At 38.7% G+C, this 17,712-nt stretch overlaps 1 protein-coding gene across 3 annotated transcripts in view; it reads right to left on the bottom strand.

Moving 5' to 3' along the window:
- Window positions 1-17,712, bottom strand: part of CDK6 (cyclin dependent kinase 6) — a 236,561-nt gene that overhangs the window by 110,704 nt on the left and 108,145 nt on the right. For all 3 annotated transcript variants that reach the window (XM_054493848.2, XM_054493849.2, XM_054493851.2), the window contains exon 4: window positions 13,485-13,652. In XM_054493848.2, the coding sequence (XP_054349823.1) occupies window positions 13,485-13,652 (168 nt within the window). The remainder of the gene's footprint in view (window positions 1-13,484; window positions 13,653-17,712) is intronic.

Raw genomic sequence — 17,712 nt, 5'->3', positions numbered from 1 at the left:
TTGGCTCACTGCAACCTCCGCCTCCTGGGTTCAAGCGATTCTCCTGCCTCAGCCTCCCTGCCCCAGCCTGTAGCTGGGACTACAGGAATGCGTGACCACGCCTGGCTAATTTTTGTATTTTTTCAGTAGAGACGGGGTTTCACCATATTGGCCAGGCTGCTCTGGAACTCCTGATCTCATGATCTGCCTGCTTCAGCCTCCCAAAGTGCTAGGATTACAGTGTGAGCCACTGCGCCTGGTTGACATGAACATTTTACAATTCACAATGGACAATCTGTGGCTTTTCCTAATACAATATTTTTGAATGTATATCAAGTAAAAACTACAGTGGCCAGACAGTGTAAGTAGTTTTACATAATATACATAAACCTGTAAAGTCTTTTAAAATGCATCTTAATCTAGTAAATCATATTTTAAATGCACAGGCAGCTTTTGAAAAACTTTGCCAAAGCTCATACACAAATTACTTGATTTTACATATTTGATTTTTTAAAACATTTATGCAGTTTTATTAAAGCTATATTGGTTTTTTGAACCCAAGATTTGGTTTCTATTACAACTCCATTAAAAATGTTCCCTGACTTAAATTAATATTGATAAATTGGTCATTTAATATTAAAAGTGGTTATGATTAGAACGAGTATCACTGATTAAGCTTCCATTTACTCTTTTTCTCTGTATTGAAAGCTGAAGAAATATAACTTTAAATACCAAGTCAATTTGTTTTAAGTCCTCAAAATTTAAAAAAAGTAAAAAAAAAAAAAAAAAAAAGAACTAGTATCAGTGAGATCTTGTGCACTCTTGACAACATCCAACCAGCTGACTAGTCATGCATTTGTGTAAAATGCAGTAACTTTGGTTTTCCAGAATATCTTCTAAATATAAACACAAGATTTTAGCAATGAAAGTGACTAACAAAATAAGTTTAATTCTTGGTGTTTAAATTTCAAGATGGATGCAGATACAAGCCACAATGGCACCTTTCAGGGAAGTCAATATTTAAAGAACAGCATCCCTTCCCAACCTCAGTCCTCCTCTACCTTCTCTACTCAGAAACCTTCTATTTTACCACCCACATATACTCTATAAACACTCACTGAGCAGCTACCATGTGCCTGTGTGTTGTTACCTAAAGTGCTGAAATGGCTATTTTGCAATGTTAATCTTTTAAAAATAGAAGACAGAAGTCAAACAAATGTGGATACTACCATATAAGAACTACTATATTACAGGCAAATCAAAAGTGCACGGGAGGGTAGGTACTTAACTTTATCCTGGGGAGTTGGGCAGACTTCAGAGGTGGCATCTGAGTCTTGAAGAATGAGTAGATTGTTAGGCTGGGAATGGGAAAGGCAATCTAAGCAGAGAGAATGTTTAATGACACAGAAGCATAAAATCTAATGGCATGATTTTTCAAGAAGGAGCAAAAAGGTCTGGATGGCAAAATCATAGGGTGTGTGGAGATGGGTTTGGTGTGGGTGGGAAAGCAAGAATGGAGAGAAAGGTTAGGAACAGTTGACTGCTGCATTCCGGAGCTCAGAGTATACAGACTTGAGTGTGTGGGCAATGGGGAGTCACTGGGAAGTTTTACTCCTTCACCTCCCCAAGCGGGCTTGTTTCCCACAGTGGTCCATGTTGTATCGCTGTTCCCACAGCTCCCTTCTACATGCCAGTCTTGTCTTTCCAGGAAAAAGAAAATCTCCTTTTCTGACTAACTGTAGTCTTGATCTTTCATCCATTCTGCAAAAATGGGATTTTATAGACAGGTAAGGACATTCTCATGAATATATGTGAAGACCATCATTTTAGGAATTTATTTCACATTCTTGATAGTAACTTTTAAATGCTTTACTTTATAAAAGTTTTACAGTTTTTTTTTTCTTTTTCTAATCTGCTTTTTCTAAACTAGTAAAAGCTAGTTTTCTGGAACTAGGTTACAGAGAGACTTTGGCCCATTTAACAAGGTCAGACTGTTTATTCTTGACAGAATTCTTTCCCACTGTAAAAAGGTACTTTTAAATGCCACATTCCAAAACCAGTGCCAGTAAGCCACTGAAGCATATTTTCCCACAAGAACTGATACCATGTGCAGTCCCTACCTCACTGAAATCATCCAGCGTTACATAAGGTGCAGAGAGTATTTAACGTCACCATGAAATCTATCAACTGAAATATGCCAGCCATGTATTTATAAAACACTTCCATACATTTCAAAGCATTGGTAACATTTAAAAAAGTAATTATTAAAAATAGAAATGGGAAAAAAGAAAGGGAAGGACAGCGCTAGAAATTTTTTAAAAAGAATTTAAGACAGAAGAGGAAAATAAATCTTGTAACTTAATATCAGTATCCAAACCTGAAGTAGTAGAGCTTTTTCTCCCTTATTTTGGGGTTTTTATGGTTGAACTGTTAAATTTACAGCCCCATTTTTAGATTCTGCCAGCCTTCAAAATAAATATATGAGCAGCGCTAAAGTAAATTCTCCTACGCTTTCCCCTTTTCTCTTTGGGATGTTTCCCTGAGCTTTGAAGGTAGATTATTCCTCCACAGCCAACAGTAAAGTTCAACATTCAGATTTATGAAGGATTTAAAAAGCATCAGTATCCTTGTAGATAGATGCTGGGTGCAACAATGTCACTCACCCTGGGTTTCAATTCCTAGAAAGGAGGAAAGCAGAAAGCAGGAGCAATAAGAGGAATGGTTCAGCAGCCAAAGACTATCATTTAGAAATGCATTGGGAAGATTAGCAATAAAGTCAATAAATGCATCAGAAAATCCGGCACTACAAAGTAATCATATAAAAGTCTGAGCTCAACTTTTGGAGAGACCTATACAGATAACAGGAACATAAATGTAATCTTCTCAAGGACCCAAATGGACTAGATAAAATGACTAAGGGAAACTACAATGCAGACATTTTCAATCCCTTCTTGGGACACTACGGTTTCTTCAAAGATCCCAAGGGATCTTAGTTTTAAAATAAAAGCATAACATACAGAACATCTAAGTGCACAAGTCAGGAGATCTGGCAAGGTTTGTGATCTCGAATAAAGAGGGATGAAGCACAATAATTATCTGAAGGTTATGAATGGCTGCCCAGACACACATTCAAAGTGTAAATGTTACTCCCTCAGAGCTCAAGTTATTATCAAGGAGTGACGCAGGCAATTGGGAAGATTAGCTGAAAGTTGTGTCTAAAACAAATTAAAAAAATTTTTTTTGGATGCTTATAATTGATGATGCAATGACACAAGCAGCAACATGGAGAATGCAGAGTAGAAAATCAACTCATTGATTCATTTGTAAAAGCAGGGAGTTGTGAAAGCAATTAAGTTCAAAGAATAGTGAAAAACTGATAAAGAATATGTGCTTATGCTATGTGCTTACCACTTTGGGTAGAAGTGCTGGAAGGACAGAAAGGTAGGTTGGAGATGAACTGCAAAAAACTGTGTATGCCATGCTGTAGAGTTGCAATTCATTCTCTAGGCACTGGAGAATCGTAAGGATTCATTCATCCATTCACCATGTACTCAAGTGCCCACCTCATGCGAAGAAGGCACCGTGGGAAATGCTAAAATACATAATATATTATTTGGACTGAGTGAATAAAAATGGATATGGCCAATGTTATGGAATTTGAGAAATATTATCTTGACTCAGAAACTTACACTATGATATTATCAAAGCCTAAGCAAAATAAAGATATTGTCACCTCTCCTTTCCTTACAAGGAAGCAGTGACAGCTCTAAAATACAAGCAGCTCACATGTCCAAAGAATTAAAGAGGACACAAAAATCCAAGTTATTGAAATGTTGCTTTATATTCAATTCCAAGGACCATGTCTCATACTCCTTTGAGTATGAATATAACACTTGCGTTGAGTTAAGCAAATTTAGGGGAGATGGAATTATCTCATTAAATAGAACTCTTCAGATAAGCCCCTAAACTAGCACAGAGGCATATTCCCAAAAATGTTAAATGTAGGAGTCAAAATGTTTTTTCATCTTCTGGATCCCTGAGAAGCCCTTTACTTGCAAAAGCTTTCTGAAGCATATGGTCTCATTAATCTTAAGACAATGCTTAGTCTTTGTATCCAATTTGGCCTCAGGCTTTTGAGATTTTGAATGGCATCATATAGGGTGTCCATATGAAAAACAGGCCCAGGCATGGTAGCTCATGTCTGTAATCTCAGCACTTTGGGAGGCTGAGACAAGAGGATCGCTTGAGGAGTTTGAGATCAGCCTGGGCAACATAATGAGACCCCCATCTCTAAAAAAAAAAAAGAACGTAGCTGGGCATGGTGGTGTGAACTTGTAGTCCTACTACTTGGGAGGCTGAGGCAGGAGGATGGCTTGAGCCCAGGAGATGGAGGCTGCAGTAAGCTGCAACTGTGCCATTGCACTCTAGCCTGGACAACACAGTAAGACCTGGTCAAGGAAAGGAAAGGGGAAAGTAAAGCAAAAGGGGAAGGAGAAGGGGAAAGGAAAGGAAAAAGGAAGGAAGGGAGGGAGGGAGGGAAGGAAGGAAGGAAGGGAAAGGAAAGAAGAAAGAAAGAAAAAGAAAGAAAGAAAGAAAAGAAAGAAAAGAAAAGAAAGAAAGGAAAGGAAGAAAGAAAAGAAAGAAAGAAAGAAAGAAAGACAACCAGACTCTCTCTGTATCATACCCTGGTAGATGCTGGCTGAACAAATGTAGGAAAAAAGCAAGGAACTTCTGGCTCTTTCTCTGAGTAAAACATCCTCCAGGCAGTAGCATTGCAGTTGAGCTGTTTTTGTCCAGAACTAATTCGCAACAGTGACCACTTATGAAGGAGCTAGAATTAGGTGAGTCAAATGAATAACTATCTTATAAACAAGGGAATCAGTCATTTGATTCACTTCGCAAATCCACTTGGTGCAATTAGATAGCCACATGCATGCACACGCACCAACAGCAGCTTTCTGTGCAGTATGGAATACATTCTCTTTCTACATGGCAGAAATTCTCACAGTGGTCATCGATATTTGCCTTCACCGTGGAGGCAGAGCTAACCTATCAGATGGTAACTCAAACGTGTTTTATTACCACTGAGAATGCGCAGTGGAGAATCTGGATGGGTTTTCATGTTTGTTTTGGCTCTGGCATTTTCCATGTACCCAGCCCTGGGAATCCTAAAGAAAACGTGTCCTGTTCCCAGCTCTGTGCACTGCCCCCATTGTGTTCCACTTCCCTCACTGGTGAAAGTGAAAACGAAACCGGCACAAACACTCCATTGTTAGCTATGAAATATGTACTGGCAACTGGATGTTTTAACAAAACAGACCTGGTTGTGTCATGGCAAGATGTTGAGCGGGGAAGGAGTCACAGGAGCCCTTCCTGCTTCAGAGGTGTGTCCTGCACTTTCGCTGAGGTGCCGAGGCGACGGGGCTTTGGGTTTTTTCCATTATACTCATGTAATGTTCTTGGTTTGATTTATTCAGTAGGCACTGGCAGCTTTTGGAGGCTTCTGTGGGAGCTACTCGGCTGCCCAAGCCGAGGCACAAACCCTGCCAGGTCTCCATAGTAAATACAACACGCACGAAGAGGAAACAAGCATAAACAATTTATTTTCTCCTGTAAAAGATGACATTGTTCTCCGATCTTTGGTCCTGCTTCACTTTGTCACTTGGTGGTGCCAACTGGGTGCCGTGGAATGAGTTATTCCAAACACACACACACACCCCAAGCACGAATTGCATGACGCGCACATTCACAGGGCCCACATCCAGGCGCGTTCAAGAGGAGGATGCTGGTGACCTCTTTAAGCATCCCACATTTTGACCTGGGTAAGGAGGGAGGGCTTCCCTGGCCCTTAGCCTAGGCAGGTTCTTGAGCCTTATCATATGGCCTCATAAAACCATATCCCTTTCCTTTATTGCATTTATCTCTGTTTTTAACTAGACATTTCTTTGTGTGACTATCTGATTCAGATCTATCTCTCCATCTTGCTTGTAAGCTCTCCGACCTTGTCCATTTTCATTCACCATCATCCCTCAGCTTCACTGTCAGTGTCTGCACATAGAAAGTGATCAGTAATTATTTGTTGACTGAAAGCCACAACTCCATTTCATTGATTTTCTCCCCTAGGCTTATCAATAAGTTTCTGAATCCACGAGGTTCCGTTAGTGTTACTAAATGCTATCAACACTGAGGTCAGAGTAAGGAAGGAATATCATCAGAGGCATAAGAAGGGGATGTAAGTAATTTTTTTTTCTTCAACTTTAAGTTCCAGGGTACATGTGCAGGATGTACAGGTTTGTTACAAAGGTAAAAGTGTGCCATGGTGGTCAGCTACACAGATCATCCCATCACCTGGTTATCAAGTCCAGTATTCATTAGCTATTCTTCCTGATGCTTTCCCTGGCAATTTTTGTAATAGTTGTGGTATTAAATAAGTTAATGATCTCAAATAAAGCAAAATTGGGAATCTTATCAGTTACAGATTTAAAAAAAAATTTCCAAAATTAAGTTTTGTACTTTGTACAGCTGTCGAATAAAAGTCTTCTCATGTTTAACATTTACTTGTTGTCTTTTTGTAATTTCTATGGAATAAAGGGTGTTTTCAGAACATGTATATCTTTTATTAGTGAAGGTAATATGGAAAAAAAAGATTCTTGGAGAAAGAATATAATTCACTTAGTGAGAATTTTATTAAGTCACCAAAAAGATGGGAACATACTCCCACTCTTCCATTATGGTACAAAGAGGAATTTTTCTCTAAACTATACGGGTGTGTTTGGCACAGGCATTTGAAGGAAAAATGCTAACTTTATGAATAGCATTAAATGATTGTATAAAGGCCCCCAAAATACAATGACAGGCCACTCTAAGACTGTTCAGTGCAAAGAAGAAATTGATTGAAGGCAGGTCAATTTTGGACTTCATCTCAGGAGGTGAAGATACTGAGGTACCAAAAAGAATGACCTCATTTTAGGGTACACTTCTCTCTACCCATGGATGGCTTTATGATAGCTGTCCTGGGGAGTGGCTGGCTCTAACTGCCTGGGTGTTGGCAATCACCTGTGGTATAAAAACATCAATACTGGCATCGCCTTGGGTGGTCCTTACAGTATTCCCACATACAGTGAGAGCAGCAGAATGAATGTGCTGTTGCAATTATGGACTTGGGTGATTTTAAGGGAGAGGACACAGATAAGACTGAATCAGGAGAATGCTTCATTTTTCCTAAGCAATGATACTTTTATAAGACATTCAGGTACACAACGTGGCAAAAGTTTTATTGAGGTCTACATAAAAAAAGAAAACCAGGAGGCACCAGTTCATGACCCAGTGTTTCTCACTGTGTCAAAATGTGGCATGAGCTAGTTGTCTGTTTTTGGTTTTATTATTTTAACAAGACTTAAAATATATTTTTAAAAAATGGACTCCTAAACATTTGTGGAACCTCTAAATACCCTTTGTAGAATCTGAGAGTTCCACAGAACACAGTTTGATACCCTCTCGGGTACTGAATTTTTGGTATGGAGAAAAGAGGAGTGAGGATAGTGGGCCAGAGCCAGAATATAAACATTAGAATTCTCCAAGCCATTTACAATCTATTTGGTAAATTCAGACTTAAGCTGGTCACACTGTCTGTTTGAATGGCAGTTTCCCCACTTTTCAACATGAAATGGTTGACAAAGAGTTCCAAGAACACCAAATCCAATGGCAACAATATCACCCTCCAAGCTGTATGATTAGGTTTAGAAAAAAAATTAAAGATTTTGCATCATAAATGGGAAGACAAGACTGCTCCCTTCCTGAGCTTGCTGGTCACAGTGCTTCATGACTGTCAGAGCCCTCACCAGGGCTGCTGGTGATGTTCCTGGCTCTGCTCTAAGACATGTGAGACCCGGGTGCACAGTGAGGTAGGACTGAAACTGCTGGCTGAGCGGCTGGTCTCTATTTCCCTTATCTTCACAAAAATAAGTTGCACCATGCACTACATTTCACATGAGAAGGACTTAGAAATGTTGACTTCAGAGTGACTCTACATATAATTTCAGCTAGTCACAACAGTCATTGTACCGAATATGTGTATATTCTTGAAACACTTTTGCCACAGACATTACATAACTTCACGTCATGATTTTTACCTATCAGCTATGTACAACGGAAAGAACTTCCCTGTAACCTGTTCTCGTTGGTTTTCCAATGAGAACAAATGTAATAGTTCAATAGAGGTCAGAGAAGTTAATTTTTCATGGTTTCAGGGAAACTTTTCTGATAAAAATAACCCATGCCAGGTGTTAAGTATAACAGGCCCCACTTCTCTTCACATTTCCAACCCCTTCTTTGAACCACAAGGGGCCTCATACACATGCTTATGGACACTCCAGTCTGCAAGTCCAAGCTCTGCCCATATGCTGCAAACAGCTGCCCCTAGGCTTAGGAGTGAACACACAAGTGGCAAAATCCCTATTAGGAGGAAGGATGAGCCCATGCCATTCCCATTTAGTCAGGGAACTGCAATGTCCTGTGTGCGGTATGGAGTGGGGGTGGAGGTCTCAAGGGACATGCTTCCTTGGCACCCTGAGTTGTGTGCTCCATGAAGGGAGACAAGGCTGGAGTAGGGCCAGTGTAGGCTTCTCTAAAGCATGAGATCCAGGTCAGGGGCCCCTGTTGCCTAGGACCAAGGCAAACACTGTTACCATCCACATCTTAATTCTACAACCTTTAAAGAAAAAGGTATAATACTCTGTATGGGTACATGTGCATACAAGACACTATATTGAGCAGCAAGAACCCAATACCCCATAAAGACACCTGAATGTCATGTTGGAGGCAGCCTGGCACAGTTAGGCAAAGGACATTTAACTCTTTGATTAGTCCTCAATTTATCAGATGAGGACAAGATAAGTCATTCGGCCCAATGTTGCTTACCACCTACAACTATGGTCCAGGCTACTGTCCTAAATTAATTTCTACCAAAGGTCAACATATGAAGTATATTCTACTTATGAAACTCGTGTTTCTTAACAAGGAACTTGTTTTCACTAGAAAAATTAAATAATAAAGATCACAATATAAGGGTTATACCTTAAGATGCCTGGAAAGCTTATCTGTCTAGAAAAACTAATTTCTCAATTAATCCAAAGATGCCTTGTCTTGAATACTGGCATAGAGCATACTGGCTCAGAAATTAAGGAGAAGTAGTACTTCAGGATCTGTCAGGTGAACATGAACTTAAAATGAAAATAAATATTGTTAACTGCTCCCTCAAAGTTCTATATGTAAGAACATTTTGAAGTTTTCAGAAAGAAGCTAATAATACAAGCTTTTATAATTGTTCAAATAGAAATATCATTTATTATGTAAATATATATATATTAACATAGATAGTAAAAGTTGTCTAGTAATTCACCCATTCTTTCATTTAGAGGATGTTAATTATCTTAGAAGAATACGACTCCTCTTCTAAAACTTGCTTTAATAACAAAACACAAGGGGCTAAAGAAAGTCTTCAAATAAGTAGAATTACAATAATGCTACATTCCTCTATCTCTACAGCTTTCTGTTCAGGACAGGAAGTTCAATTCATACATGTAATTTGTTCATGAGGCAGTAGAAAGGATTATGATAAAAACAACACACAGACTGTGAACTTGGGTTTGCGTCAACTTTTCACTCCTAACTTGAGATTCAGCTACAGCATGTATTAATAGCTTTCACGATTTTGAACACAGATATGTGCTGCCAATAAATCAATCAGGACTAGGGTACAAAATGGACTCAGCCATTTTAAGGTATATGGAGTAAGTCCTTCAGCTTAATATTACCAGGTAACTATGAGGAATATTGACACACATCAAATGAGACCATTAAATGTATAACATAGCTCCTTCTCTATTCTTGTTATGACTCAACTGCTTATATCTGCAAGTCAGCATTTGTCAATTTATTCACTGAAAAATATTTCGAGTGCCTATCAAAATAAACAAGGCACTGTGTGTTAGGGCTGAATAAGATGAGCATCTGCCTTCGAGGAACTTATGGCCTGAAAAATAAAATTCCCAAATAACTAAAAACAAGACAGAAAACAGTATTATAGGCCGGGCATGGTGGCTCATGCCTGTAATCCCAGCACTTCGGGAGGCTGAGGCGGATGGATTACTTGAGGTCAGGAGTTCGAAACCAGCCTGGCCAACATGGCAAAACCCTGCCTCTACTAAAAATACAAAAATTAGCCTGGGGTGGCCTGTAATCCCAGCTACTTGGGAGGCTGAGACACGAGAATCGCTTGAACCCGGCGGGCAGAGGTTGCAGTGAGCCGAGAAAGGGCCACTGCACTCCAGCCTGGGCAACAGAGTGAAACTCTGTCTCAAAAACAAAAACAAACAAAAAAACCCAAAATATTACTCTGGAAACAGAGAGGAAAAAGAAATTAATTTCTGAAAGAGATACTAGAAAGGGTACCCCTGGAGTCACGCTTTGCAAGATAAGTTAAGATACTAGCATTTCTCATAGTTTTAAGATGTCAGTTTCGAATCAGTTAACTTGTAATTCCTTTAACATTCCACAAATTAAGTTGATTCTCAGTTCCTGTATGACATAACCCACTAAAAAATGTGTATTTCCAGGAAGAGGAGTGTAGTCTTTTTCTCTTCAAGAGACACTAAAAATACATACCAGTTCAGTCTAAAAAACTATGATTCCAAGTTTTTATATGTCGCCATGTGTATATAAATCGACGCAGTACTATATTAAATGAGTATTTCCTTTAAACAGAAAAATACAAAAGAGTGAGGTAATTTTAAAATGCAGTACCCTGTAGGAACATACCCTTTATTATTGCCATTAAATTCCAACTGTCACTCTTTCAAATAAAGTCTGAATTTGTTTTAGTGTCCTTCTCTGCTGCTAACATGTTTTACTTATGTCACTATAGGAAATAAAAAGCATGCAGTATAAACTACATACTGAAAAACTGTGTATTTATGACTGCCTTTCTCCTTTTCCTCTATGAAATAATTTGTCTACATTTTCCTGTTTGAACATATCAACTTTCAGCAAGAATGGAATGTTAATTGATGTTACACACAAGCTCAAATTTCATAAGCAAAAAAAAAAAAAAAAAAAAAGAAAAAAAAATCAAACATAAACCAACTGGGTTTCCTGTTTTTATTTATGGTTATTAGTGCCCATTTGGGGGGATTAAAATAAAAGCGTCCATCTCAGTTACAGCTTATCCTTCCTTCAATTAATGTACCCAAGGAGACAAGTTCCTTCCATCTACTCCCCTGATGACTCTCTGGATCACAAAGCCTATTCAAGCTTCTCCCCAGGGCCCCAAAACAACATGCGCAACAACTTCCTAGGGAAACTCGAAGCCTACCTCACCCTTCCCACTGGGGAAATACACAGACTCAGCCCTTTCTGGTGTGATTACGTAAGAATACAAGGGCTTGCTTGACCCTGCTCAAAGCTGAGGCCTATCTTTGAAACATCAACTTGTGCCATTTCTCCTCTAAAGCAATGGTGTATGCTGGGCAAAGAGGAAATGAGTAGGGTTTATCTTCTAACAATGGCAACATTTTCCAAGGAATCCTCTGCACCAAAAGTTCTGATGCCCTAGGAAAAGTCTATAATGTTTGAAAAGTAACTGGTCTTATGTGTCTAGGTGGTAGCACCCCTATTTTGATTGGGGGCAGGGGGTGGGGAACACTTTTATAAATTGGATTTTTTCCTAAGGCAAGTTATCTGTCTCAGAGAATTTCCAACTCCTCTCTTGAATTTCTACTTATCAGCTGTAGTATTACTGAAATTTAGGGAAACAATTTTTTGCTGTGCAGAATGACCAAAGATGCTGCCAATCATTCCTTAAAAACAGGGCCATGCTGTCCCTGATGTGAGAACCACTTTGAGGCTAAAGATGGACAATATGGATTCTTTTTCTTTTTTTTTTTTCTTTTTCTTTATTATTATTATTATTATTATTATTATTATTATACTTTAGGCTCTATGGTACATGTGCGCAACGTGCAGGTAAGTTACATATGTATACATGTGCCATGCTGGTGCGCTGCACCCACCAACTTGTCATCTAGCATTAGGTATATCTCCCAATGCTATCCCTCCCCCCTCCCCCCACCCCACAACAGTCCCCGAAGTGTGATGTTCCCCTTCCTGTGTCCATGTGTTCTCATTGTTCAATTCCCACCTATGAGTGAGAATATGCGGTGTTGGGTTTTTTGTTCTTGCGATAGTTTACTGAGAATGATGATTTCCAATTTCATCCATGTCCCTACAAAGGACGTGAACTCATCATTTTTTATGGCTGCATAGTATTCCATGGTGTATATGTGCCACATTTTCTTAATCCAGTCTATCATTGTTGGACATTTGGGTTGGTTCCAAGTCTTTGCTATTGTGAATAATGCTGCAATAAACATACGTGTGCATGTGTCTTTATAGCAGCATGATTTATAGTCCTTTGGGAATATACCCAGTAATGGGATGGCTGGGTCAAATGGAATTTCTAGTTCTAGATCCCTGAGGAATCGCCACACTGACTTCCACAAGGGTTGAACTAGTTTACAGTCCCACCAACAGTGTAAAAGTGTTCCTATTTCTCTTTTTTATTTCTTTGAATATACAAAGATATTTTCTTTTTTAAAATTCTTTTTCTTAAGACTTAATTTGCTATATATCATTTATTTAATTTACTGTATGTAAGGCATGAATTTACTGTATGCAAAACAGGTCTTTCAAAGAGAAGGGTATTAATACCTATTTCCAGGCTGCTCTTTTTGTATTTGGGGTGCAGAATTTCACAAAAATCCATCTGAGAAATAATGAACTATATGGAGAAATAGAAGCTAACCAATGTCAATAGCTATTATGGTTTTGCATCTGAATGGCAAAAAGAAACAGGGTATCATGACTGTCATTTTTTGCCAAAACAGGGCCGTTGGGTTCGCTCTTTCTATTCAGGGTTATATGAGCCTTCACCTGGCATGGCGGTGCTCTACGTTCATGCATCATCCAAGTTCACTGTGAATTTGATTTCTTCTTTACAGCTGGCACCATAGCTTCAGATGGGTGCGTTAACACATCTTTGTAGGCACTCTGTTTCTCAAACCATAATGCTGCAGACAGGTCAACGTTGCTCGTGCTCTTTCTTCCCTGACCTTGAGCTGTGTGTTCCCTAGGCATTGTGCATACAGCTCTGAAAACAGTAGTTATGGCAGAAAGCATTTGGAAACTTGTAACTGATTCCTGTCCAGTGGCTAAGATGCAACAGGCTATTTCTGCAATGGATCCTGTCCACAACAAGCCCAGGCTGGATGTGACTGTAGCTGTAAGCAGAATGCTTTCTGCCTACCCACTGCCATATAAAAAAGGGCAAAGACATTCTATCCACCAACTAGCCATGGGCAGCAGTAACATTAGAGACATGGAAGGGGGACAGACTGTCATTCAAAAGAGGAAAAATAAGTTTAATAAAAGGACAGCACTCTCTCACTCACCACTGAGGTTAGAGCCATCTGGAAACTATAGATGCGGGCAAGGCCGAAGTCAGCGAGTTTTATTTGTCCGCTGCTGGTCACCAGAATGTTCTGTGGTTTTAGATCGCGATGCACTACTCGGTGTGAATGAAGAAAGTCCAGACCTCGGAGAAGCTGAAACATCATATCCTAATAAAATTAAAAAAAGAAAATCAATAAACACTCAAAACGGAAGTTGAGCATTTGCTATGCTGGACGCCGAATCCTTAGCATTTTGTGGCTGCTTGGCATGCAGCAGGCATTTGATAGGTATTGGCTGAATGAGTGAATTGTCTCCCTTCCTGCCTTTCCACTCCCACACTTTCAAGAACACTGCAAAAAATTTCACTGTCAACCTGTATTTTATTAATGAAAGGACAATTTTAAAATAGTTTTTGATGGAACAGGAAACGTTCTGGAAGGATACCTGCCAAACTGGTTTCAGTGGCTCATGCTGGGGAGAGGAAGGAGGGGGTCGTGAGGGGACACTTTTTGCTTCTCTATTGTTTAATGCGTCATTTCAACAATTAAAATCCAGTGAATAATAATATTGTTCTTAATGGTGATTATTATTTTATAGCACCTAGTACCAAACACTCACTATATATCAAGCACTATTCTAAGCGTTGTCCACTTAGTAAATAATTTAATCCACATCACAACATTTAGGTAAATAATATCATTACACCATTTTACAGGTCAAGAAACTGATACACAGGTGTAGGCTACTAATTAGCCCAAAGTCATACTAGCAAGAGAGTGCTGATTAACTGTTTGTTTTTTTTAGACAGGATCTTGCTCTGTTGCCCAGGCTGGAGTGCAGTGCTGTGATCACGACTCCCTGCAGCCTTGACTTCCTTGGCTCAAGAGATCCTCCTGCCTCAGCCTCCCAAGTAGCTGGGACCACAGGTGCACGCCACCATGCTAGGCTAATGTTTTCAGTTTTTGTAGAGACGCAGTTTCACTATGTTGCCCAGGCTGGTCTCAAACTCTTGGGCTCAAGCTATTCTCCTGCCTCAGCCTCCCAAAGTGCTGGGATTACAGGTGTGAGCCACCATGCCCAGTCTTAATCAACTCTTTTAGAATATTAACAGAGTCTTGATTTAAACTAGGGTCTGGAAAATCTCGATTCAAATCTCCAATGTATTCCTTTATCAAATCAATGAACAAATGAATATGTAAAATAAGGCAAGCCATTTAACCTCTCTAAGCCTTAGTTTCCCTGTCTGTAAAATGGGACACTAACAAAGCCCACTTTATCATAGGATCATTGTAAAGCACTTAGCACCATAGTTAATATTCAGTAAATGGCAGCCTTTATTACTGTTATTATTAACCAGTATGGAGGAGGGGATCATTCAGGATATAAACCAATATCAGATCTTTTTCTAATTTTAGGACCGATACAAATATATACAAGATTTAATACTCAGGAAGTGTCTGAAAGTAGGAACTAAGACATTGGCCATGATGTCATAATCCTCTGAAATGTGTGGAAATTAAGAATGACCTACTCCGCTGACCTAAACATCATAAGAATGGTGTATACAAAGGAGGATGGAGCTGTTTTGTTAATTACAAGGGTTAGAAAAATGACTGGGCACCATCATGGATTTCAGAGCTGGAAGGGGCTGTGAGGATACACTTATCATTGGCCGGACCACTGAATCCTCCCATCGAGAACAGTATATTTGGTTACTGGTTTATGGTTTTGGTTCTTCCTTTAGAGTTCGGAGTTCTGTCTTGATATTTTAGCTTGTTCAAAACCAAAGCCTTAGTTTTTCCTTTTATAAAGTGGAGAAAGTAGCGATTACTTTTCCTACTGTTAAGGGGGCTAAATGAAGTAATGTATGCCAAGTGCTTGTGCAGTTTCTGGCATATGGTAAGCATTTGACAAACAGGCATTATTAGGATGATTATTGCCAAGATAAGTGTCCTGATTTCTGGGGGAGACTGATTTGCAAACAACTAAAAGAAAACATGACCACTGCTACAAGGTCGGTGTGAACAAAGCACTTAGAGGGGGTATGCAGTGATCTAGAATCATTTTTGAGATCCCCCTGAGTGAATATTCTGAACTGGCAGGGGTGACCTTCTAAGCTTCCCAAAACCCTGGAGAAGACTGCATTGAGGAGGAAAAGCCCTTCAAGACTTGAGAAACACTGCAGGTCCAATAAGTTGCAATGAATAAACAGGAGTGTGAAAATCTAGCACAAAATGTTCAAGGAACATTTTGGCAAATCAGTCTTTATTGGAAACACATGCACACAACTTGTAAGCACTGAATTTTAAAAAGCATGACTAACCTAAAGTAATGTCATGTTGGCTCATCATCTTTAGCCTCCATACAGTTAAGTGTCACTCATTTAAAACAGCATAAAGAATAAATCTGTTTGGTTCATGCTGCAGTGTTCAAACAACTTTAGCAGCCAATTAGCAGTATACAAATTTAAAAACATGTACATCGCTTTTATTTGTGTTATAACACATACTATGTTTTTCTTAATTATAAAATTGCTAAGATATATAGATGCATGCTTAATGCAGAAACGAATAAAATGTTTTAAGAATCCAGAGAAGAAGAAAAATCACTACAAAATTCCACTACTTGGAGAACAGAGAAAACTTCACTGTTAATATCACTTTTTTTGTGTCTTTTTAGTCTGTCTTTTAAAAATTACGTATTTTATTATATTTGGATGTATAAGTATATTTAAGTAAAAGTGGTTATTATTCTGTACACATCATTTTGTAGCTCTTTTAAAAACATGTAACAATTCATTATCAACGTTTTGCCACTAATAAAATTCTGCAATATGACTTTTTTTATACAATGAGATTTTTAATGGCTGCATGGTTTTTCACCCTGGGATATGCCATAATTATTATTATTCAGTTTTAGTTGTGTTACTTTGGCACTTATACTACAGGTCTAGTTCTCCTTTGTTTAAAGGTAGAGTAGATTAAAAGGGCTTGTTAATATCATACCAAAGCAAGGGTTAGGCAGTATGAATACACATGACTGCACTAACGTTGATTCCATGTGTATGATGCTTATAGATGTAAGTTGGTTCTACAAAAGAATGACTATTCTTTAGATTTTATTAGGCTACTTAAATTTTTTTTTGTTTAGCAAATGGCTTTTCTTTTAAATCTCCAATATCTAGACACAGTTGGAATTCTGAACCAACGAACAGAGTTAATGACTTAAAACACAAAATCTTGCCAAACATCTCATGACCTTCAGTAATTCAACCACGAGTTAGGTTGCTGGGCATTATGAACCTGTAATAAGCATGACTGGGGAACCCCTCTCAGTCTTCAGCCAACCTTTATTGCAATACCTAATTTCAAAGGTGAAATACATTCAGCTATGTCAGGAACTCTGGTCCCAAATAATCATAAGATATAGTCCCAATTCCAGAGGATGATATAAATAAACAAATTACAACATTAAATGAGGTAAGAAAAAACACCTTTCCTACAGAATCACAAGAAGTGTTTTGATCAAAGACATTTCAAAGGACTCTCTACAAATCTCAATTTATAGTATTGTGAGGCATACTCTTAAATTAGCTCCTCAAGATTTTAATCTAAATTATTCTGTCCCATATATGACTCAAATATTTCACAGTAACCCTAGTGATGCAATGCAATGAAACTACAGATACCACCAATTAAGGCTCTTTCAGTTAAATGCAGGTTTAAAAGTTTCCCTTTTTATGTTATACGGCACAGTCTGGTATAAAAAGTTTGAACATTTAATCATACCTACGATAAACAGTCACTAGGAACCCTCACTCAATCTTTTTAAAACATGTGACTTGCAAGCATGTTTCAACAGGACACCATTGTGGAATGAAGTCTGGCTCCGAGAGATCTTAGGTAGGGCTTTATCTTGGCAATGCCCCTAAAAAGACTCTGGACCTTTCTGAATACAAGAAATCCTTGAAGTCTTGTCATTGTTTCTCTTAGGTGTTCCAGAGCTCTAATCCTCTTATTTAAAATCAAGACAAACAAGCAAACTAAAAAATGACTTCAGGCTTTTCTAATGGGAAAAGGTTGATCATGGGGCCTTCTTTTCTTTTTCTTTTCTTTTTAGAGGCAGGGTCTCGCTCTGCCACCCAGGCTGGAGAGCAGTGGTGCCATCATAGCTCACTGCAACCTGTAATTCCTACGTTCAAACAATACTCCTGAGTAGCTGGGACTA

Source organism: Pongo pygmaeus, chromosome 6 (genome assembly GCF_028885625.2).
Source record: "Pongo pygmaeus isolate AG05252 chromosome 6, NHGRI_mPonPyg2-v2.0_pri, whole genome shotgun sequence".
Classification (NCBI taxonomy): Eukaryota; Metazoa; Chordata; class Mammalia; order Primates; family Hominidae; genus Pongo; species Pongo pygmaeus.
The sequence above is the reverse complement of the archived record's forward strand: the minus strand, read 5'-3'. Positions and strand labels throughout refer to the sequence as shown.